The sequence below is a fragment of the Ovis canadensis genome, chromosome 10 (assembly GCF_042477335.2).
Source record: "Ovis canadensis isolate MfBH-ARS-UI-01 breed Bighorn chromosome 10, ARS-UI_OviCan_v2, whole genome shotgun sequence".
In the NCBI taxonomy this organism is placed as follows: Eukaryota; Metazoa; Chordata; class Mammalia; order Artiodactyla; family Bovidae; genus Ovis; species Ovis canadensis.
The window spans coordinates 45251132-45273872 of record NC_091254.1 but is presented as its reverse complement, the minus strand read 5'-3'; the positions used below and the strand labels follow the sequence as shown (position 1 = coordinate 45273872).

Genomic DNA, 22741 nt, shown 5'->3' with positions numbered 1-22741 from the left:
CCTGCGAGCATGTCACACCCGACGACGGGTGTGTATGGGGGAGGTGGAGGGCAGTGCGAGGCCGAGGGGTTCTGGGCACAGGTGGGGGAGGGGGTTGCTGCACTTGATGTGACGTCGTTCTGCACACAGCAGCCTCATCCCCCACCATCTGGTTGGCGGGGAGACCTGTGGGCCCCAAACCCGAGGCGACCTGGGAAGAGTGGGCAGTTGGGGAGATGATCCAGGGGCCCCCCTGGGCTGTGGATTCCGACCCCCACCCCCCAGCTGTGAGGCAACGCGACATCCGGCTGTGAGATTCAAGAAGCAAAGACCAGGCACTGGGACTCTTTGAGCCACACACCTCCCCCCCCAACCCCTCACCACCCTTCCCACAGCTGCCGGAATTCCTAAGACCGCACTGGGCACACCCGGGCCATAGATGGGAGTTTATTAGGATTTGCTGAAGCATGACAGGATGTACCAACAAAGTTTGACTTTACAACGTGAACTATTATGGCATCAATGTACCACCAAAACTGGGATACAGAGCATAGGTTCACATTTTTAAAAGGCAGTGGACAACCTCTACTTTCGTCCTTAAAGTAAAAATGCGGGGTGGGGTGGGGGGAGGAATGGGGGGGACGGCAAGGGGACCAGCAGAGGCCAATCTGATTTGCAGTTAGCTGTCAGAATCTAAATCTAGTATTGCAATTATAAGAAACTATAAGAAAACTATTAGAAAAATAGAACATCAAACGAGCAAAAAAATATTACACAATTTACATAATAAAAAACACAATCCTCTTAATAATGGCTCCATGTTCAGTAGAAGAAAAAGTACACTGGAGAACCCACACACCTTCAGGTTTGACAACAAACCAACCCTCGTGGAGACCGTCACCCCTGTGTGCTCCTTAGACTTATCACACTTAAAGGCACAACGTAAGCAGGAAACTTATCTTAAATAGATATTATAAACTTCTCCAATGGGAAAATAAGTCCCAAACTTAAAAAGTTTGTCATCAAGAAACACAACATCATATATACCTTGTTAATAATTTAACAAGGCCTGAATGCCTCTTCCCAGCCATGCTCCCTGACCCTGAGAAATCTCATTTGGACTTCAAGCCGAGGTCTCACGGTGGAGTGTTCAGCCAGCAGTTCGACATGTTACAGGGTGGTCCTGGGGGAGGAGAGGCTCCTGAGAACTGCGCCCCGAGACTCCTGGCTGGTCCACTCCCTCTTGAAAGAGCACTGCCACCCAGTGAAGCAATGGGCACAGAAAGGCTGGATCGTAGTGATGAACAGGAAGGTCAGTTGACTTTTTTCTTTTTCTTTTTTGCCTTAACCACCCATTAGGCATCATAACTGATGATGAGATACGGAGTGTTTGTAGCTTCTTGCACCACTGGATCAATAAAGCATTTTGTCACCCAAAAAAGTCCACAAGAGTCTGATAAACTGTACATCTCGCTCTCGCTAAGGAGCCTTACGTAACAATACTCTCATTACCAAGGCAGATATTAATATATTTTAAATTATACATAAAATTATATACAACACATATTTAGTTCCATCTGAAGTTGAATTCACATGCCTGCGTGGACATGCCACAGCCCCACCTCTCCGTCCACGGGCCGGCATGAAGCCGCTCCCTCTGGTCTCCATAGGGGTGGTTCTCAGGGGTCAACGAAACAAGCGACTCTTAGTGTGTCAAAGCGGGGTGTCCACCCCTGGCACGGGGCCAGGCCTCTTCTCTGCAGCAGCGAGGCCCCCGACTACCCGTGGGCTCACCTGCAACAGGGCGGGCCCTTTACGAGCTGTGTCCACACATGCTGTGCTGACGGATCTGCTTCCAATGTCAGGCTAGTCGCCATCCTAGGCAGGACCCAGTCAGCTCACCGTGCCCACCCGGCCATGGGGGTGGCAGGGAGGAGACCTAGCCCAGCCTGGGCTCCACTCCCACCCCCCTCATCCCGTGTACGAGGCAGCAAACACAAGCACAAGGCTCCTGCTTGCAGCCCTCCCGGTGAGAACAAATGCGACCAAGGGGCAGGAGGGAGTGACAGGGGCCCCAGGGGGCTCAGGGTGTGTGGAGAAGCCCCCACAAGGCTGTAGTCAACCTGCAGTGTCCAAACGCCACGGGACCAGGTGGTCGATCACTTGATGGAGACCAAAGGGCTCAATGCAACAAAACCCAAAGTGGGGAGATGCAAGTGATGCTGATACTGTATCAACTGAGCAGTAGTCTCTATCACACCTCCTCTGGGTTTCTAAAAACCCACCTGGCCCAAAATCAGGGAGGAGATGTAGGCAGCGGGGGATGGGGGCCGTGCAGGGTCCTGATTGCTCCTGAAAGGTCCCATCCCCACCCAGGGGCTCACATCTCCCCCACCCATGGGCCCAGCTGATTCTTCAGAGACACTGTGCCCCTCACTCTCCCACACAGGGCCCGGGGGACCCCGGGTTTTCACAAGGTCATGCACGTGCAGGCAGGGGCCCACAAGTGGTGGGAAGGGGCACTTCCTCCCCACAAGCGGGTCTTTCCAATGCAAGTGTTTGGGGCTGGTGCCCAGGGACCCGAGGACACATCCCCCTCATGGGGTGTCTCTGGAAAATAACAGCCAAGCCCTGAAACTGAGTCTGGGTGGGGCTGAGATGTGAGACTGTTGGGCACTTCCAGTGGTTATTTTCTGCCTGTGTGTGTTTATTTATGTGTGTATGTTATGGCTCTGTGTGTAATGTCTGTATGTGTGTGTGTTGTCTCTGTGTGTGTGTGACATTTCTGTGTGTGTATATCTGTGTGTATGTGTATATACATATATGTGTTGTTTCTGTGTATACGTGTGTCTGTGTATGTACGTATGTTGTCTGTGTATCTCGTATCTGTGTGTATGTGTGCGTGTCCATCTCAGGCACAGGAAGGCAGGCTGTGGTAACAACTTCTCCCATGGATGGGGATGGAACCTTTCGGGGGCAATCAGGCCCCTGCACGCCCCACCACACCCCCCCCCCCCGCCCCCGGCCTACACCTCCTCCGGATTTTGGGCCAGGTGAGTTTTTACAAACCCAGAGTAGGTGTGATAGAGCCAGGGTCTGCAGACGCCGCTCAGTCTCCTGGCAGCACAGCCCCCGCACAGAAGGGGAAACCCCTGGCAACGGTATGAAAGCCTCTCTTCACAAAAGCACGGGTCACTGAACCCCGTCCAACGACCCAGGGATCCTTTCCTCGGACGGGGCTCTGGCTCAGCGTGGAGGGTGGGGGCTTCTGATACCAATGGGGGGCATTTCGGCATGGCCCCTTGGCTCCAGGAGAGGAGGGGCGCATCCGCCCGTGAGACGCTGAGACACACCTTCCCGGCCGGAGGACGAGGCGTGTAGCTGGCTCAAGTGTCAGCTGTGCAGAGTCTGCTGCGGGCGGTCAGGCTCAGAAATTTCAGCCGGAAATAAATAAGTGAGAGAAACTCTACCCGCCACCTTTCCTGCACACCCTTGTTCCCTCACACTCTCCGCCTCGGTGGAGAAATAGCAGACAATTTGAGCAGACAGGTGGCCAGCAGGCCCCAGGAAGAGAGCAGACAACCAAAAAAACCTCAACAAAATAAGTTAAGACTCATCAAAATATGGTACAGCACCAGCTACATAAACCTAAATACCTTTCTTTGGAAGCCCAAGCTTCGGGCTCTCGCCCCCACTTTAGAAGATTCGCAAGTGAGACTGTGAATAAAGCTCCCATGAGTGACCAGAGGGGACGACAGAGCCTGCAAGCGGGGCTGGGCCCTCACCCACCTGGGCCGACCCTGCTTCACTCATTCTTGCATTTTTTTTTTTTCCTCCAAGAACTTTCTGGGGCAGAGGGAGAAAAGCCAAGAGCCATCAGTTTATCAGGCTTCTTTCTACCAGATTTGTGTAAAAGGGCAGAGGGGGAAGATAATGGGAGCTAAGCTTCACAAGCAGCATTTACATTTTGTGTGGAGTCAGAAATGCCACCCCCCTCACCTCCCGCCAACACAGGCCCTTCCATCCCCTGACTCCATTCTTGGGAAGGAAGGCACGGCCCACCTCCAAGGAGTGTCCCTGGGGCCTTAGCAGGGAGCGCCATGTACATAGGTACATGCGGTCATCACGGAGGCAGGGGTCCGGGCCCAGGGTCACCAACCTGCGGCATCTAACACACACAGAGCACACGAGAGGGACGGCACAGGACCCCACACCGTCCCCTGTGGGCAGACCCCCACACCCTGAACAGTTCAGGGAATGACTCGGCCGCTTTCCACATCACCATTATGCGCCGGCTGGATTCCGTGGCAACTCACAGCCAAGGGACAGGAAGACTCCACATGACGACGAGACACGTGAGGGGCCGGAGGCAGCTGGGGGGTGAGGGGGGGCCGTGCATCACTCAGGACGAGAGGACACTGGCCTGGGGAACCTTGAGACCCACGAGCAGCAGAGCAGGCAGGACCCCACGAGGAGCCGGGACCATGGGGAGTACTCAGCTAAGCTCCGCTCTTTTGAGGCATGTCCTACGGAAATAGTGTCACGTTCCAGTTACTCAGGACTCGGCCGAAGCAGCAGCAGGGACCTGCTGGAGGGCTGGCGGCGGGGAGCCTGGTCCCCTGGCAGGAGTGTGCAGAGTGCGGGCCAAGTCCCCCGCCTGGAGGGAGGGGGTGGTCACAGTCCAGCGACCCTCCGGAGGCAGCTCAGACAGCCGAGCAGGAGATGGTCTCAGTAAACTAAACCGCTGGGGTGGGGCATGGGCACAGCCAGAGGACAGACACCTTGGCACCGGGACGGCTGTCTGGGGCTAGGCCAAGGCAAGGACAAGACCCAGCACAGCACCCCCGGGATGGAGGCCTGGGCTCCTGAGATGACTACCGTTCTGCCCGAGGCCACAGCAGCTGGGGTGCCGGACGGGTGAGGAGAAGGGCTGCCGTTCTTGTCCCGGAGGAGGCTCGGAGGCAGGTGGCGGCCAGTCCCAGCCCTGGTCACGTGGCCCCGCCGAGAGCTGCCGGGGGGTCGGGGACACGGGCCACACGTGGGCTGCTCTGGGCTCTGGGCGCACTGGCTGGGTGGGGTGGTGGTGCGAGGTGCTGCGGGGGTCTCTCGGGGGCAGGACCATGCGTCACTTGCAATGATCCAAGTGACCGTCAGGAGTCCTTGTGGGGTCGGCGGCCAGGGTCGCCTCCTCACTGTGCCAGAGACCATAGCCGAAGTAAATGAAGAAGCCTGCGGGCCAAGGGCAGAGACAGGGTGTGAGTCCGGGAGGCGGCCCTGGGGTCAAGGCCTCATGAGAGGCCTCTGCAGGAGGCCTGCCCCCCAAGGAAGCCCACATGACTTCCGACAGGGTCACCTCTACACCTGGCAAAGGCAGGCGCGTCTTTCTGGGCAGCCTCGCACCTGGAAAGCCACTGGGTGGGGACCCCTGGAGGGGCACTGGTGCCTCTGCCTCATCCACTGCCCACCTGGCAGGGCGGCTGCCCTGCAGCCGCTGGAGGGGCCAGGACAGACCCCCCAGAAGTTGCGCTGGGTTTCCAAGGGCAGAGGCTCCCTGCGTTCCTCATGCTGTCTGTTATAGCTTCTGTTTTTCCCATGAGTGGCTTAGACACTCAGGTCACGTGGGAATTCATGCACCCCACCAATTCAGTCATTCCGGTGAGTTTCAGGGGCCATAGGGGTCTGTGGTGGGACCCGGAGATCTGTGCCCCTAACTACCGCCCCCAACCCTGGCGGGGGGCCACCTGTGTGCCAGTGACAAGGGAGAGCAGTCCTGGAGCCCAGGAGCTTGTGCAGGGCGCTCAAAAGCAGGCGTCCCCCACCTCTGCAGGGAGACAGGGAGCTACCCTCCCTACCCCTCAGTCACTGGGGCAGGGGGGTTTGGCCATAACTCAGCCTGAAGGCCACTGCTCTCATCAGGGATATGGCCCGGTCAGGCCAGTCTCCCAGCGCTACTGGGTTCATTTCTGCTGCTTCGGCTGCTGGAGGCCGGCAGAGGGGCCATGGTTGGTACAAAGCGGGGCCAGGCCCCAAGGGGGACCTCTAGTTCTCCCACGGGCCCAGCCAGCCCCTGCAGCCCAGGGGGCCAAGGGTGGGGCTGTCTAGACGGTGCTGTCTAGGGTGAAGAAGGTGGTGCTCTGTCAACAGCACACTCACAGGCTGGTTCTTTGAACGTTGAGCTCTTTCCCAAACAGATAGCTGGTTCAGGCAAAGGCTTTACAATTATCTACGAGGGAGGGAGGACCCACAGCCTACTGGGTGTTCCTCACTGACTACACGTGTTTTCACTGTGTTTTGAAATCGGAAACGGGGGTGCAGCTGGAGGATGCAAGCCAGCCAGCCAGTAGCAGAGAGGACAACGAGCTGCCGGGCACAGGCGGGGAGGGGGCGAGTGGGTGGGTGGGGGGCCTGAGAGAAACGCACACCTCACGTACCCATCAGCATCCACACGGCAAACCGGACCCACGTGCCCTGGTCCAGCTGCATCATGAGATAGACGTTCACGAAGATGCTCAGGACGGGAAGGACCGGCACGAAGGGCACCTGCGGGGACAGGCGGTGCAGCGTCAGGTGTGATGGGCGGACAGTGTGAGACGGCAGAACCACCCGAGGGGAGCGCCCTCCCAGGCCTGATCTGGACAGGCGGGGCTGAGTGGGGAGGGGCTGAGTGCCAGGCGCTCCCAACACACCCCACAGGCGAAACCTCGCAGGTGGGAGTTTGTTCTGAGCAACACTAATTGCAACAGTGAACTTGCGCCTCACTTCTGAGCTTGCTGAACGATCTTATTATCTGTAGACTCTACGCCTGAAGAGGCCCTGGTCATCTCTGAGGCCTGGTAATGACACACAATCCGCCAGGGCAGACGCTTACTTATGAAAAGCTTACAGGATGCGGGGCACTGCCCCACCCAAGGGCCAGGGGCCAGCCTTTCTCAGCAGCGCTGTCTGTGCCCGGCTCACATGCCCCTGAGTTTGGCCAGCAAGGACCTCACTCCGCACACCCAGGCCTGCCGGAGCCCAGCAGAGCAGGGTGGCCTCCTGCAGGAGAGTCAGGATCATGGCTTCCCAGGGGTGGGTCCCTCCAGCTGTCTGGCTGAGCTGTTTACCTTGAATGAGAGCTTGGTCTTGCTCTCGGGCTGCCGCCAAATGATGGCCGTGACCACGGAGCAGAGGAAGGCAGAGCCCATGAGTAGAAAGACTGCCCACAACTCCCCCTTCACCAGGGCATCCTTGCCAAGTACAGCTGCCATGCAGAAGGTGATGACCAGGAGCGCTAAGAGGGACAGACAGAGAAAACCACACTTCAGTCATTCCCCAGGTTCCCACAGGCAGATCAGTTCTTCCCAAAACCCCGGGAGGGTTGGGCTCCATCTCTGCAAGCACCAATCCCAATTAGGGCAGAATAACTGCCATCGTGGGCCCCCTGGGACCCCAAACACCACATAGGGAAGGGCAGGCTCTTACCTAGGAGGCTGGCTGAGATGTTCACGATCAGCCCAGAGAATTTGGAAGGCTCCGTATTTTTGGGTGAGAGTACGGTTTTCAAAGAAAGCTTCTCTGCTTCCGGTAAAAAGCCCGTCTGAGAATCGCTGCTGCTCACCAACTCATTCTGGTCGACTGGATCGAGCTCATCGCTAGTCCTGGCCATCTGGTATACTGTGTTGGGCTGCTCGGGCTGATACCTGTGAGGCAGCATATTGTTTAGCCATCAGATTAGGCTTTAACTCAGCACAAGTACACACACTCTAACTCATGTTCTTAGTAAGGCTTCAAAGGGAAGCTGCCTAGGACACAAGGCATAAAATGGGAAGAAAATGGTCAGAATGATACATGCGTGTGTCCTAAGACGCTTCAGTTGTGTCCGACTCTTTGCAACTCTGTGGACTGCAGCCCACCAGGCTCCTCTGTCCATGGGATTCTCTAGGCAAGAATACTGGAGTGGGTTGCCATGCCCTCCTCCAGGGGAACCTTCCCGACTCAGGGATCGAACCCACGTCTCTTATGTCTCCTGCATTGGCAGGCAGGTTCTTTACCACTAACTCTCCGCAAACAGAAACAGAAGAGCCCTGGGCCTCACTCCTGCCTCAGGGCAACATCCTCTTCTTTTTATGTCTCCTATTTGAGGCAACTTGACCTCCACCATGAAACAGCCCAGAGGAAGGTGCTGAGATCGTTTCTCTCACTCTGAAAAGCAGCACTGGCCCTTAAGATATGAGGCCACTCACAACAAAACTACAGTTGTAGGAAGCTAAAATACAGATAGAAACAGAAAGCAATCATATTAGGATCCTAATCCATGCAGAGAGCCAGAGAAACGTGTCTGCAGGCTGATGGATTTGAGAAATTCTATTTGCATGATTTAATTGGATCAATTTATTTAAAAACTCTAAGTGCCTTGGGATAAATAACTCTCTAAAGCTGGGTGAAGGACCAAGCCTATGGCGTGATTTCCAAGACACAAGCCACCTGCAAGTGAAGCATTCATTCTAAATGAGGCTACTTATCTTCCCAGCCAAAAGGAACAGCGCTCCAATCTCCTCCACCAGCTTCAAAACATGCAGTGCTTTATGCATTCTTCTGCATAGAATCTAAGAGTGAGTATGAAGATACTTCACCATTTTTTTTTTTTCACTGATTCACTTAATAAGAAGGCTGGGGGAGACTCGGAGAAGATTGTAGCACTGAGCTCTTGGGAAGAAATATGTGGTCAGAAACACTAGCTCTAGCTGATTCTCCAGAGCCACTACTGAGGCTCAGCCCAGGGACGGTAGCTGGAGAGCAAGTTAGGGATGGAATCCATGGCTTGGCAAGATTAAAGCCCTGCAAAGTAGGGGGGGCCTCTCGCCAGGAGACCACACTGGATGTCTATGCTACCTGGGGTCACCCCTGGGAGCAAGGAAGCAGAGCCCTGTCTCCCAGAGCAAAGGAAAATTGGAGCAGGGTGAGCGTGGAGAGAGGGGCGCTGTGGCGGGCAGGAGCCCCAGGACACTGAGCCCCGGCCCGGATCTGCTGTCACGGCCCTCCACGGGGCTGGCCCTGTCCGGACGAGACTCAAAGCAGAACCTGGAGAGTCTTCCTGCACATCACCCCCAGCCCTCCAGGCCCTGTAACGGCCCTCTCACCTCCATGGAAGCATCAGTGTCCCCAGTTCTCCCAGTGCCCACTAGGGCCAGGCCCTAGTCTCCGGTCCAAACTGAGATCGTTACCCTCAGCCTTCAAAAATTCCGATCCAAAGATGCAGCCCCCAGCCATCAAGTTGATAACCTGTCTCTGTCTTCCGGACATCCAGCCAGAAAAATCAGAGCATGTGAGAGAGAGAGAGAGAGCGGTCGAGCCACCCCGGACTCCTTTCAAGGCTATTCTCTGTAACTAGACTTTCAAGCACCAGGTCCCACCCTCTCCCAAGCCGTTCCCAAAGGAATGATCCACAGCTTCAAGTTTACAGCGTATAAACCGTTAACACGAACTGGTAGCAGGAGACTGGCAAAGGGCGTCTGCTCTTCTGTCCTGGAACCCAGAAAGCCACACCTACCGTAAGACCAACACGCAGGCAGCCACCAGAGAGTAAGCCAGGAGAGTACCGATGGACATGAGGTCCACCAGGTCCTTCAGGTCGAAGAGGAAGGCCATCACCGCTGGGGAGGAGGAGACGAACATCAGGATGGGTGTGGGCCCGAACACCATGGCAGCCAGAGCCACCACCCGCCCGCGACCCAGGGCACCTGGGAGGGCCTCCCCTTCCCCCTGCCAGCCCTTTCCATGAAGAAACATGGCAGCACCGCTTAAAAGGAAGGAAAGTTCCGGATTAAACCACATACACAGCTCCCAACAGACAGTAACAATAAACAACATTTATACAGAGAGAGCACTTTTATCAACATGACCCTGGTGACCCCCATGGCAACTCTGCCAGCCATCCCTGCACTACAGATGGAGAAAGCCAAGTCCAGACATGTTGAGAGACTTACCTAAGTAAGGGCACACAGCTAGTAAGTGGAAAAGCCAGGCACTGAGCTAGGTTCTTACGGCTCTGGGGCAGTCTGTCTTCCTCTACACCATGCAGACTCACAGAGAGACACGCACATCTACCCATCCACCACCCATCCACCACCTACCCATCATCTACCCATCCACCATTCAATGGCACTCATGAGCACGCCAGTCACTGGGTGCAAGGTGTATGCCGCTGAACTTTGGTCTTCCCAAGAATACCACCTGAGGCCTGCATCAGGAGGCAACAATGATGAGGAGCTGCGTGAGGGCAAGTCCGGGATGGCTGACAGGGGCTCCTAACTCAGAATATGGGCATGGAAAGTGATGGTATTCCCAAACAATACCAGTCCCTTCACCACAACCCCACTTAACGCAAAGCAAAACATGCAGTCATTTTTGAAAATCGTTCCTAGATTTTTATAAGTGTATGCACGTCTGTTTATGGGGATATATGTGTCAAGTTTCCCACTTAAAAAATAACTTGGCTGGATCTACTTTGGGATACTTTCAAATCACATGCAATCAACACAAGTTGAAATATAAACACAAAGCCATTACTTTTCCACAAATACTTCTCAAACCCACACAAACCATGGCAATTAAAACAAATTCAAATTGAGGTTAACTAACAGAATTAAAGAGCAGCGAGGGCCTACTGGATAATTAGAAAACCCACTGTGTGTGTATCAAATGCTTACGTCCTCACTCCGAGAAACCTGAGCCAAATTTCGCCCATGGGAGGTGATTCTTAGAAAACTAAAGACTTGTATATCACTCTGACCAAATAAAGAAAAAGAGCAAACCCTTGGTCTGGTGATACAAGAACTTTACAGTGGCTTTAAAGATTGTAGTTTCATCTCCCTGAATCAGCACAGGTAGGAAATTAAGGCCAGTCTTCAGTACGATCACATTACATGTGAATATTGGAGGAAAAAAAGAAAAAACACTCACTATTTCCAGTTCCTTAATCCCTTAAACACATGGGTCACATACTGACACACGGTGTCCCTTAACCTGCCCACAGCGATCATGCTCGAGAATGCAGACTCATACAGCACACGTGTGAAATAAGAAAAACTGGCTTCCTTTCGTTAAACAACATTGACCCATAAAAGTAAGCACATTTTGCTAAGGGTGTGAATGCTGTTAACAATTCACTCATCAAGAGGGTCAAACGCCTCCCCTGTGGCTATCTGACAAGTCCCTGTGATCCAGCTGTGGCTGGCACGTGTCCTCATTCACCAGAGACCTCCTGCTCCACACATGGGCTGGGAGGGCCCAGCCAGCCTGGCCCCAAGACAAACCAGGAACCGAGAACCACTGCTGTCCTCCCTGGGCGTGCATCCTCACTTCCCCCTTCTGAGCCTCCGCCTCTCCTCTGTGCACCTGCCTCTGGGCTGTGAAACGCGACTCAAAGAGGAAACAGAAAACCAAGGGTCTCTTTCCAGGGCTGCCCTGCCTTTCAAGGTGCACACAGAGGCCCAAGGGTTCCCCAGCCCGCCGCTCCCTTCTGTCCTCTTGGCGAGGGACCTGATAGCGATCCGTCAGCTCCACCTCCTCTCTCCTGCCATTTGTTGTTCATAGGCTCAGGGCGGAGGGCTACCCCAGACACACCCTCAGTGTCCCCTGGGGAAGAGGTGGCATGTTTTATAAAACGCTGATCCTAAGGGATTCTCGCTTCCTAGAGAATTCACGAGCTAAGACACACGGACGGTGAATTTCTAGCACCGACAAGACAGGGGATATACTGTGAAGGACTTTACCCCACCAAGGTCTACTCAGGGACACCTGGGGAAGGGGCAAGACACAGCTCTGAAGGGACAGTGTACATGCCGAGCTCAGTCCAGTGAGACGGTAATCACTGGAAAATGCAACCTGTTTGAGAATTCCATTACATCCTCTGTGAAACTAGCATTTGCCTTTTGTCAAAAGGCACTCAGTTACCTTGCGACAAACCAGACTCCAAGGGTAAAAACCAAACGTTAAAAAGACCAGTCGCAACTTCTCTCAGACGGGCACAGGCCAAGACATTTCCTTAGGGAGTAATAACTCAGCCGTTAAAATGCTGGATAGGAGATTCCAGTTCTTACCGGCAATGGCACCCGAGGTTAAGGTGGCGATTATCGGTGTTTTGGTCCTGTCATTGATTTTGGCCAAAAATTTAAACAGCAGCCCGTCTTCAGCCATGGCATAGATGACTCGAGGCATGGGAAACATGGAACCTAAAAGACTAGATGGGAGGAAAAGCGAACTGCGTCCGTAAGAGAGCTTGGGAGAATAAAGGCATCGCAACAGGTGTTCACACCCAGGAGAGGGAGCTGGCTCCAACCTGGGAGGCCCGCGGCGCGACACGCCGGGCCCGGGGGAGCGCTTGCAGCAAGTCTGCACGTGTGTGTGAGTGGGAAACGCCTAGCGTAAACCAGCGTGGCATCTAGACACAGTGCTATGGAAGAGATGTTCTGCGTTTATTCCCGCGACTATCTCCGGCTGAATCAAAAAGAAAAACGTCACTGCCTTCATGAAGATCTCCCGGAAGTCCACAGAGGTTTCCTGTGTGTACAGGCTAGCAGGGAGCATGAGAGCAAAGTGACTCTCATTAAAAGGCGTTTGCGGCACTTGCTCCTTTTCAATGGTAGCCTCTGCTTTATGGCCAAAATAAGGGCCAGAGGCAGTGCTCACAGAGGCGGCCTGGTCTGGCCAGTGGCCACAGTCAGGGACAAGAGACGCAGCCCTTGCTGAGCCGACAATGATGAAATGTGGGCCTCAGGCTATTGAGATGAACGTCCCTAACGCAAAGACAGCCCCAGGGATTGATCGAGAGCAGCCCAAGGGGAGAAGTCCCACGATCGGGGCTGGGTTGGGCTCTACTTCAAGGGGAGAGAGGAGTGGTCATGGCACACCCGCCTTCCCGAGCGTCTCTGCCCCTCACCTGGTAGACAGGGCGCAGAGGGAGCCAACGGCCACCGCATACTTGGCTCCCTCCCAGCCCACGTGCTTGAAGGCGTCTGGCAGGGGGCTGTCCTTGTCCAGGCAGAAGTAAGGCATCATGAGGGTGAGGGCGGCCGACACCCCGAAATAGGCGATGAAGCAGATGAGCAGGGACGCGACAATGCCCACGGGGATGGCCTTCTGTGGGTTCTTCACCTCCTCCCCTGCAAGGCAGGAGGAGTTCAGCCGGAGGGCTTGAGACCACCCTGCAGCTCATGGCCCTGCGGGGCCAGGGCCCTTCCAGGCTCCGGGGAACCCAGGGGAGAGGCCCTCAGACCAGACACAACACCCAAGGGCCCAGGGAAGGTGCTCTCAGCCTTTGCGCTGAGAGTCATCGTGGAAAAGAGAACACACTGGAGGCTGGAGCCCGGCCCCCACGAGTGCCCGGATAACGTCGGACTAGGTAGCCACACTCCCCCGGGGCGCACATGGGGTCTGCCGCCAGCTGCAGCCACGGTGCCATCACCCCGGGCCCACAGGGGACAGGCAGGCAAGTTCCTGTCGGGCAGGCCACTTGGGGAGCAATGAAAGGGGGATTGGCAGGAAGGTGCAAACCCACACTCGGGCACTCAGGAGCAAATGGGCAGTGGCAGGCATGCACACACCCGGGGGAGGGGAATCAGATGCCTGGCCAGGCGAGCCCAGGTGTCCCAAGGGCGGTGGACCTACCTGTGGTGGCGATGCAGTCAAAGCCCACGAAGGCGTAGAAGCAGGTGGCTGCCCCCGACAGGACACCGGAGAACCCGAAGGGCATGAACCCACCGACACCGGGTTTCCCTTCCTCTGTGTCACTGAAAGAGAGAGCCTCCGTCAGGGTCACAGGCCCCTGCTTCGTGGGCCTGAAGAGGAGCCACCCTGACGGCCACCCCGAGCAGCTAGGCCCAGTCCTGCAGCGTCCCCCGTCCGGCAGGACAGCGGCCCCGGGGCTGTGGGCAGACGTAACTCCAGGACCCCACTGGTGGCCAAGGGGCCGGGAAACACACCTCTCTGGCCAGAGGCCAGTGCGGGTCATCACCGCAGGGACACAGAGCACGGGGATGGCCAGCGACAGGAAATCCCATCAGCTGGCAGAAACAGTCTCTTCAAAACAGCATGAATGCCCTGTGTCATGCACCAAACTGGGACAACCCTGAGGGGTGGCATGGGGAAGGAGGTGGATCCAGGATGGATGGGAGAAACACGCACACCCGTGGCTGATTCATGTCAGCGTATGGCAAAAAAGACTACAGTACTGTAAAGTAATTAGCCTCCAAATAAAATAAATAAATAAATTTAAAAAAAAAAAAAAACAACAGTAGAAAGGCTAAATATGGACAGACAACCAGGAGACAGGAGGTGCCCTCTCCGCTCAATTCTTCACCGGCTCACAGTGACTGGTGAGGGGGCCCGTGAAGCTTCCTGAGTCGACTGGGTTACTCTAAAACATATTTCAAATTGGCCCTACTTCGCCATGAATTATCGGGCACTGATAAATTTGGCACGAACAAGACCCAGGAATGCTGGGGAGTGACTTAAATTTAAAAGCTCTCAATTCTCTGTAGTCACGTTTCGTCCCAAAAAGGCAGGCTCTTTTTGTTTGAACTGTTGACCACAGGGTGTTAGAGCTAGTTTCACGGGTTCGTTTCCTGCCTGCGCTCCAGTTAGTGAACCAGCTGCTGATAAGTGCCTGCCCACGGAGCAGGCCATTGGAGGACACACCGGGCACCGGGCCTTAATCAGAGGTCAACCCAACACGTGACCACTCGGCTTTCCGGCCTCTCTTGCAGCTGAACGTGGCCCCCTACTGGATTCTGGCCAGGGGGATGTGGGCAGGAGGAACACGTCTTCCGGATCTGAGCGCACGGGCCTCGGACTCTGGCCCCTGGTGGGAGAGCTGGGTCATGCCTGTGCCCACCCACAACCCAGCTCTGACCACACTGTGTCCTTGGGGATAATGGGTCAGCGAGTCGGGCAATCGGGCCCCTGAAAGCCTGCACGTGTCCATGCTGGCCAGCCACCCCCAACTGATCATTCCTGGAGCTGAGATATCCTTGTAAAGCCACTGCATTTTAGGATGATCTCTTCAAAGCATCAGTTTAACCTTTAGCCACAATTAAAACAGAATTGTAAACAAAATTAGAACTCCCCATTCTCCATCCTGAGACCCTAACATGTATCAAAAAATCTGACAACAAAAAAAAAAGGTCAGAAAGATCCACTCCAACGTTTTGCTTTTGTTTCCCGAAACAAGGTGAGCTTGTTGGTAAGGGCGTGCCCAGAGGCCTGCAAAGGCACAGGGTGGAGAGCTGGCCGGTCACCTGCTTCCAGCCCTGGGCATCCTTGAGCCCAATATGGAAGGACACTGAGGCCATGGCATCTCAGGGCTGAAGCGGCCCACGTGGAGTGAGAGTGAAAGGAGTTGTCATCATCACGCTGTGATAACCTCAGTTGTTCTGAGAAACTACTCTGAAGAACACCTGAGATAAAAAGTTCCACCGACTTGTTTGTTCAAGGTGATCAGATAGGAAGGCATTTCAAAAGAAAGCAGCATCCGTGTGGAACTGCAGAGGAAAATCTTCCTTTCCGAAAAGGAAATTCAGAGTTCCATCATCAAAAAGGATACAGGGAAATAGGGACAACTGAGGGAGCCTGACCTCGGTCCTCACCGAGGCAGGGTTGGAATCAGCATCCAGAGATGCCGCTATTCCCCCAGCATCTTCCTATGTCGTACAACCGACAGTCAAATACAAGGCAAGAAAACACAAATTTCAGACAAAGGAGACACCCTCAGCTATCTGACTGCAAAAAAAAACCAATTCAGTAGTGACAAAATATCCTAGCTCAAATTACATTTTTTAACAGAGACTGTTCCGGACTGTGTTGTGGTAGCCAAGGTCCGCCCCAGCCGCACCACGCCCAGGCGCCCAGAGTCAGAGGGACACCCACTTGTTCAGGCAGAGGTGACCCGACGTGTTCTGGAAGTCCTCCTCCGTGAGCTGCCAGTTTTTAATTGATCCTTTCACAAACCCCGACACCATGATGAAGCCCAGCACCAGAACGTTGACACACGTGAATATTTTGTTGACCATGGCTGACTCTTTCACACCCAGAGTTAAAAGTCCTGCAAAAGGGCATAGACAGAAACGGCCTCAGTGCTGACCTCGGGCCAGCAAGTCCCTCTGGGGTGGGGGTTGGGGACGAGAAGGTGACGTTTGAAGAATCTGAGCAGCGTTAAACCTCCAAAGAGGAACGAGGCTGCAGTGACTCTCATCCTAGAGGCAGGGATCAAAACAACCCAAGTCCACGGGGTGTTGAACAAAGCCATCAGGGCTGGACTTCCAGCCACCTTGTGGAATTGAGACAACAACCAGGAGCACCCCAGGGACAGCAGGGCTGGGGACATCTGAGCCAATGGCTCCCCTCAATAGCAAAGCCCTCCCTGGGATGAAGGGAGGCTCTCCCTGAATCTCCATCACTGAGAACCACCCAGTGGGTAGGAGTTCATTTCCTCCAAGGAGACACTCTGTTCAGTGTCTTGAGAGAAAAAAAGAGTTCTCTAGACATGGAATCATTCAGATGCTCTGTGGGGTGTTAGCAGTGTCCGCAGCGACAACCACCTGGGGGCCCTGCCACAGAGTCCCCTTCTTGGGACTCAGTGCACGTAGCACGTCTGAGCCAGACCAGCTCTACCTCGAAAACTCGAGATAAAAAAAATACTGGGTGAAAAAGCACAGGTGACGCTCCGCAAGCTGCAGGTCCGCCTTGGGGGATGCAGGACACACTTCTGTGGTGCACCCTCGGCCAGGGGAGCAAAGAGTCAGGGAGGCGCCCAGTGGTGCACCCCCGGCCAGGGGAGCAAAGAGTCAGGGAGGCGCCCAGTGGCACGGGGCCACCGATCTGACTGCGTGTCTCTTACGCGTTCTAACGTAAAAGATGCTCTACGTCATAGACTGATTTCTGAAATACAGGCATTAGAAGGGCGTGGAGCAATTCAGGGAACACTTCACACTCCGCGGTGTTTGTTCTTCAGCCTCCCTCCCTCCTGTCCTTATGAAAATCTCACTCGTGAATACTTAATTTCTGATCTGTGTTCCTGCTAGCTGGACCAGACATACCGCTGAGACTGGCCCTGTGCAGAACGATCTCAATTACGTGTGTAATTAGGTGTGTAAAACAAGGCACCGATGCTTTTAAAACCCATCCAAAATCTTCTAACCTCAAAAGAGAATTTATCTGCGTTTAAGCTTAATGTGTACATTAACAAAACTCCCAACTGGGTGGCAGAGACTCAGGTCAACATCACTAAGAAGAAGATATCATCAGCTGTGTTCAAACCCTGTCTGCAATTTTAAAATTCTGTACCAGCAACTTTGTGGGGAAACTTCATGATATAAGGAGGTGTTTTGCTGGCTGGTTGGGTGCAAACCACCTCAGCTGTCTCCAACCCCAAGGTGCAGCGAGCATCGGGCCTGGTTCCTCCATGTCGTCCTGGCTGACGAAGGCCAACTCTCCTTTCTAAATGGTCATCCGCTGAGTCAGAAGAACTTGTATTCCTGGGTCACCTGTACACAAAGCCCGAAGCCCTAACAAAATCCTACTTCACAAACACTTAAAGCAAACACCTGAGAGTCTCTTTTAATTAAACAGCGCATAACTTGACCTATTCAATAGGCCAACCCTCTGTGAATCTCTGAGAAGCCATTTTGACAAAAAAAAAAAAAAAACACAACAGATGTCTGCATCAATTAAAGAAGACAAGAAAACGGGGGGATGGGAGGAAGAGAAAAGGAGGGAGCCTGAGCCTCACTCCAGACTCCCAGCCCCCTCCCGATGCACCCGACGTGTGACCGTACCTGTGAGGATGAGAATGATGATCACGGCGAATATGTCCGGGTTCTCGGCCAGCACCCCGGGTGCGTGCAGGGCCATGTGCTTCCGCGAGAACTCCCCAATGGGCTTCCCAATCAGCTCATCAAATGTCGCACTCCAGGCCCGAGCTACGCTCGAGGTACCTGCCGAGAAACACACCATCAGATGGAAGAGAAGGCAACAGTCAACACAGCGCCTGTTGTCGACACCTGCAGGACCCACAGGGGCTCACAGCCTGCGGGTGCTGGGGAGCAGGGGACCCCGCGGCAGCCACTGTACCCCAGGACGTGCTGACTCAGAAGGGAGGGCCGGTCAGAATCTGCAGAGAAGCCAGACATAGGGCCTCAGAAGAGATGCATTCTCCATCACAACCAACAGAAATGTGCGTGAGGGTGAGAGAGAGAGAGAGAGAGAGAGAGAGAGAGAGAGAGAGTGTGTGTGTGTGTGTGTGTGTGTGTGTACTATGTGTTTTGAACCTATGTGTAGCTGAATCATAGTAAAATTTAACAAAATAACACCATCCTGACCGCCAAGAAGCGCTCTGACAGTACTGAACTCTATTTTATTTCACTATAACAAGAAATCCTGGGGACAGACAATTCAGGGGACCTCACGACCCACCCCTGCAGGTCTTGGCTGCAGTAGGCAGTGGGGGCCACGTTCCTCCCTGAAGACCCTCAACAGTGGAGCTGACAGGGCCTGCCTCCCAAAGGGGGCCGGGGGACCAAGGACAGTGGCTCGGGGCTGGCCCCCTCCCCTAGCAGCCAAATGGCTGGCTCACCAACCCCCACCCCCGCCCCTGCCAGAGTTAGCCACCTCTGACGCTCTGTGCCAGGCCTGGGGGGACCATGGGCCCCGAGGCTCTGATCGCACAGAACACCCACAGGTGTGGAGTCCAGCACCCCCCCACCACCACCCAAACAGCCAAGAGCACCCGACTGTTCTCTCAATCCAAGTAACACGCATCACTGCTTTTCCAGCAATGCTTCCCGGGAAATGCCACTAAAGTTCCAGTCACCACAAAAGGTGTCTTCCTTTATTTGTAAAGGATGCCATGCTGGTGACCGTCACCTGCTGGTTTAGCAACGGCAGGAGCTTCATGCTCACCGTTCTGTTTCACTTGCACGCAAGCTCTCTGGAAACGTAAAGGGCCTTTTAAAGTAGCCACATTCCCACCAAGAGGCTGGGCTGTCAGATTGGGTAATTTCTAATTTCTTCTTTGTGCTCTTCTGCATTTCTTAAATTTTTCTGTATCAGTGATGCATTTACTTGAGCAATCAGGAAAAGACTGAAAGAGACGAGGTCCTTTTCTCACTAGCGCCGAGCGTCCTGATTCTGCATCTCTTTGTGCTAACGGGACTAGCCTCTTGGGGGCTGGGCTTGTCCCCACTAGGTTCCCGTGTGCTTGGTCTTTAAGAGCCAGGGCAGTGGCGCCTGCGGCAGGCCTCCACCTTGCACCAAAGCCAAAGGGAAAACGTGCACCAGTGAGAGCAGGCGGGAGGAGCCGAGCTTTCGGGGAGCCAGACCCCCTGGGTCTGGGGAGCCAGGCTGGGGCGGGAACACCAGGAGGGAGGCGGGCCAGCCCCGGTGCGGAGACCTACCGATGATGTAGGACAGGATGAGGTTCCAGCCGGTGATGAAGGCCCAGAGCTCGCCCACGGTGACATAGCTGTAGAGGTAGGCCGAGCCCGTCTTGGGGACCCGCGCGCCAAACTCGCCGTAGCAGAGGCCGGCCAGCACGGAGGCCAGCGCGGCGATGAGGAAGGAGATGACGATGGCGGGGCCGGCATCCTCCCGCGCCACGGCCCCGGCCAGCACATACACGCCGGCCCCCAGCGTGCTGCCCACCCCCAGCGCCACCAGGTCGAACGTGTTCAGGCATCTCGACAGCCGGCTCTCCTCGCGGCTGCAGTCCACCACCTTCCGCCGCAGCATCTGCTGCCCGATGCCCATCAGCGTGGTGCACCCCATCCCGCAGATGCAGGTCTGTCGAGGGGAGGACAGAGGCGGGAGCTTCGTTAGCGCTCTGCTCTCACCCAGGGACCCCTTCACCGCAGCAGGTGGGCCATGCTTCCCGGCCTCAGGTTTGACCAGCGGGAGAAACACCCAGAGGCCAACCCACCCGCTGATGGGACTCTGCTCTCTTGAGCCCCCACACTGATTTCAGTTCCCAATCGAGAGCCTTCTCCAGGCAGAAATAGCAAGAGAAGCGCAATTAAGCCCGTTGTTCCTGCTGAGAGTCATACAATTCACCAGGAAAAGTAAGCTGTTACTCTAAGGGTATGGGCTTCCCAGGTGGCTCAGACAGTAAAGAATTCGCCTGCAATGCCTGGAGAATCCCCAGGACGGGGGAGCCTGGTGGGCTGCTGTCTATGGGGTCGCACAGAGTCGGACACGACTGAAGCGACTTAGCAGCAGCAGCAGCCAGTGCAGAAGACGCAAGTTTGATCCCTGGGTCGGGAAGATCCCCTGGAGAAGGAAAGGGCAGCCCATTCCAGTATTCTTGCCTGGAGAATCCCAGGGACAGAAGAGCCTGGCAGGCTACAAGTTCACGGGATTGCAGAGAGCTGGACACGACTGAGCAGCTAAACAACAACGTTCCAAGTGTGCTGTGGTGGAAGGCAAACCAAACTAAATATGAATTTAACCATCAGAGCCCAGAGGCCTTCAATGGCAGTGACAACACTTTTCAGACCTTCCCGGGACCAAGCAGGAGCCAGGCTGTCTCCAGTTTAACAAAGAGCATGCCCAGAGCAGAAAAGCATTGAACTGTTACGAGCTAGGGCCCCTTGTAACTGTCGCCACTCTGGGAAGCACTTTGCCTCTGCACCAAAACGCGGGCAGAGTGCTATGTGACACAGTCCAGACGGTACCCGCAGGGTCCAGTCATCGACCTTCACAAGAATCTTATCACTCCATGGGCCCAGGATGCCACCCACCTCCTGAGCCACATCCCTGTCAGCATCCTCTGGGAGTCGCCGGCCAATCACAGGAGAATTCATCCCGAGGGGGCAGGGCCTGCCTGGAGCCCCAAGGCAGGGGAACCAGAGCCCCTATCCTTCCAAAGAGGACAGTGTGGGAAGCGGGAACCCTGACAGAACATCTCCCCGGCCAGGCGGCCAAGGTCGACATCAGTAAGTGACAGGTGATAGTCGAGCGTATGATGTGACGAGAAGGGCCTTGACCTCGGAGAGCTTCCTCCCCAAGGCCGTAACCCCAGGCTAATCCCGAGAGAAGCATCAGACAAATCACAGGAGAGGAACTCTCTGCGAAGCACCTGCGTTTCGCTCGTGTGTGCGTGCACGCTCTTTCTTTCAGTTGTGCCCAGTCCTCGGGTGTCATCAAGGACAAGAGAAGTCCGTGAGCTGGTGCAAACAGGAGGAGCCTCAGGACACAGGACACTAGCCTAGCAGACGGGACGAGGCCCCGGGATGAGAGGAGGACAGCGGGGAAAGCTCAGGAAGTCTGAACAAAGCACGGACTTCAGCTGTATCCATACCAGGCGGTTGGCCACAGCCGAAATATCACACTAGTGCGAAGATGCTAATCTCAGAGGAAGCTGGGTGTGGGCACGCAGGAACTACCCTCACAGCTCCTGCAAACCTAAACGTGTGCAGAGACAAGCTACCATTATGACTCTGAGCCACGAGAAATCCACCTTGATGACCAACTGGTGTTGACTGATCTACCTCACTTTGCTGCAGTTAAGTGACCAGAAAGTGCAATCGTCTCAGTGGAGACGGGAGAGCTGGCAGAGTCCGTACCTAACCACCTGGAACCCTGGACTGCCTGCCCACACCCCTGTGGGCTGGTCCCCTGCCCAGCTGCAGGCCAGGCCCCCTGCGAGTCACAGAGGGACGGGTGGGGGTCCTCTCCATATTTTATCTGATGGGCCAAGAGAAGAGAAAAAAGACAGTCTCTCGAGACTCAAAAGCTTTCAGCTAGAATGGGGAATAAACTTCTCTGGTCGGAAAGCCTTCTTGTAAAGATGAGGAAAAATAACGCAGAGAGCCAAGAGTCGAATGGGGTCACGAGCTCGGAAGGTGCAGGGGGGCCAGCTCCATATCTGGGTCTGGCGTTGGTGGGGGAGTAGGAAATGATATCACCCTTGGTGAAGGGGGCGGAAGTGGGAGGAAATGAGGGAAGATGACCTTATTAGTGGAACAGCGTGGAGCAGGAAAGTCAGGGGTCTGATAAGAGCCGAGAGGGCAGGGACAGAACAGGAGACAGGACAGAGAGCACCAGTGCCCGGGATGCTTGCGGCCACTCGCGGGCCCACTGCTGGCGCTTGGTTGGGAGCCCCAAGCCCTGAGGGGTCCCAGTAAGGCGGCCGTGGGGGAGCAGGTGCTGAGGACGCACCGGGGGCCAGCACTGTCTAGGAAGCCCAGGGTGCAAGTCCTGCCTCCTTTCTTCCTTCCAGGATTTCCCTGAATTCATTCAAGCCAGACTATGAACCACAACAAAGCCTACAATAAACCACTGCTTGGATAACAAGTTAAAAGGGAAGATGCACCATTTCAGCACCACCCTCAGTGGAAGGGCTGTGCCAGGAACGGTGGGAAAGGCGGTGAATAACTTGGCAGCATCATCTCGGGGAAAACCCAGAAGGGAAGTGGAGCCTGAGAGCACCTGACGACCCGCTCTGCTTCTAACGTGACTGATAAATGGGACCGACATTTAGAGAGAGCAGGCACCCACTCCCGCCCTCTCCTCAGTTCAGTTCAGTTCATTTCCTCAGTCGTGTCCGACTCTCTGCAGCTCCCTGGACTGCAGCACGCCAGGCCTCCCTGTCCATCACCAACTCCTAGAGCTTGCTCAAACGCAGGGCCATTGAGTCGGTCATGCTATCTAGCCATCTCATCCTCTGCCATCCCTTTCTCCTCCTGCCTTCAATCTTTCCCAGTATCAAGGTCTTTTCAAACGAGTCAGTTCTTTG

The 22741-nt window shown here is 55.0% G+C and overlaps 1 protein-coding gene across 2 annotated transcripts in view; it reads right to left on the bottom strand.

Annotated features, from left to right (window-relative positions):
• Positions 1-3162: 3162 nt before the first annotated feature.
• SLC7A1 (solute carrier family 7 member 1) overlaps positions 3163-22741 on the bottom strand; it is a 58027-nt gene continuing 38448 nt past the window's right edge. For both annotated transcript variants that reach the window (XM_069601650.1, XM_069601651.1), the window contains exons 3-13: positions 19407-19791; positions 17790-17948; positions 15883-16057; positions 13627-13748; positions 12899-13121; positions 12060-12199; positions 9509-9611; positions 7441-7658; positions 7083-7249; positions 6411-6519; positions 3163-5208 (exon numbers count right to left, since the gene is read on the bottom strand). In XM_069601650.1, coding sequence (XP_069457751.1) covers positions 5105-5208; positions 6411-6519; positions 7083-7249; positions 7441-7658; positions 9509-9611; positions 12060-12199; positions 12899-13121; positions 13627-13748; positions 15883-16057; positions 17790-17948; positions 19407-19776 — 1890 coding nt within the window. In that variant the 5' untranslated portion in view covers positions 19777-19791 and the 3' untranslated portion in view covers positions 3163-5104. The remainder of the gene's footprint in view (positions 5209-6410; positions 6520-7082; positions 7250-7440; positions 7659-9508; positions 9612-12059; positions 12200-12898; positions 13122-13626; positions 13749-15882; positions 16058-17789; positions 17949-19406; positions 19792-22741) is intronic.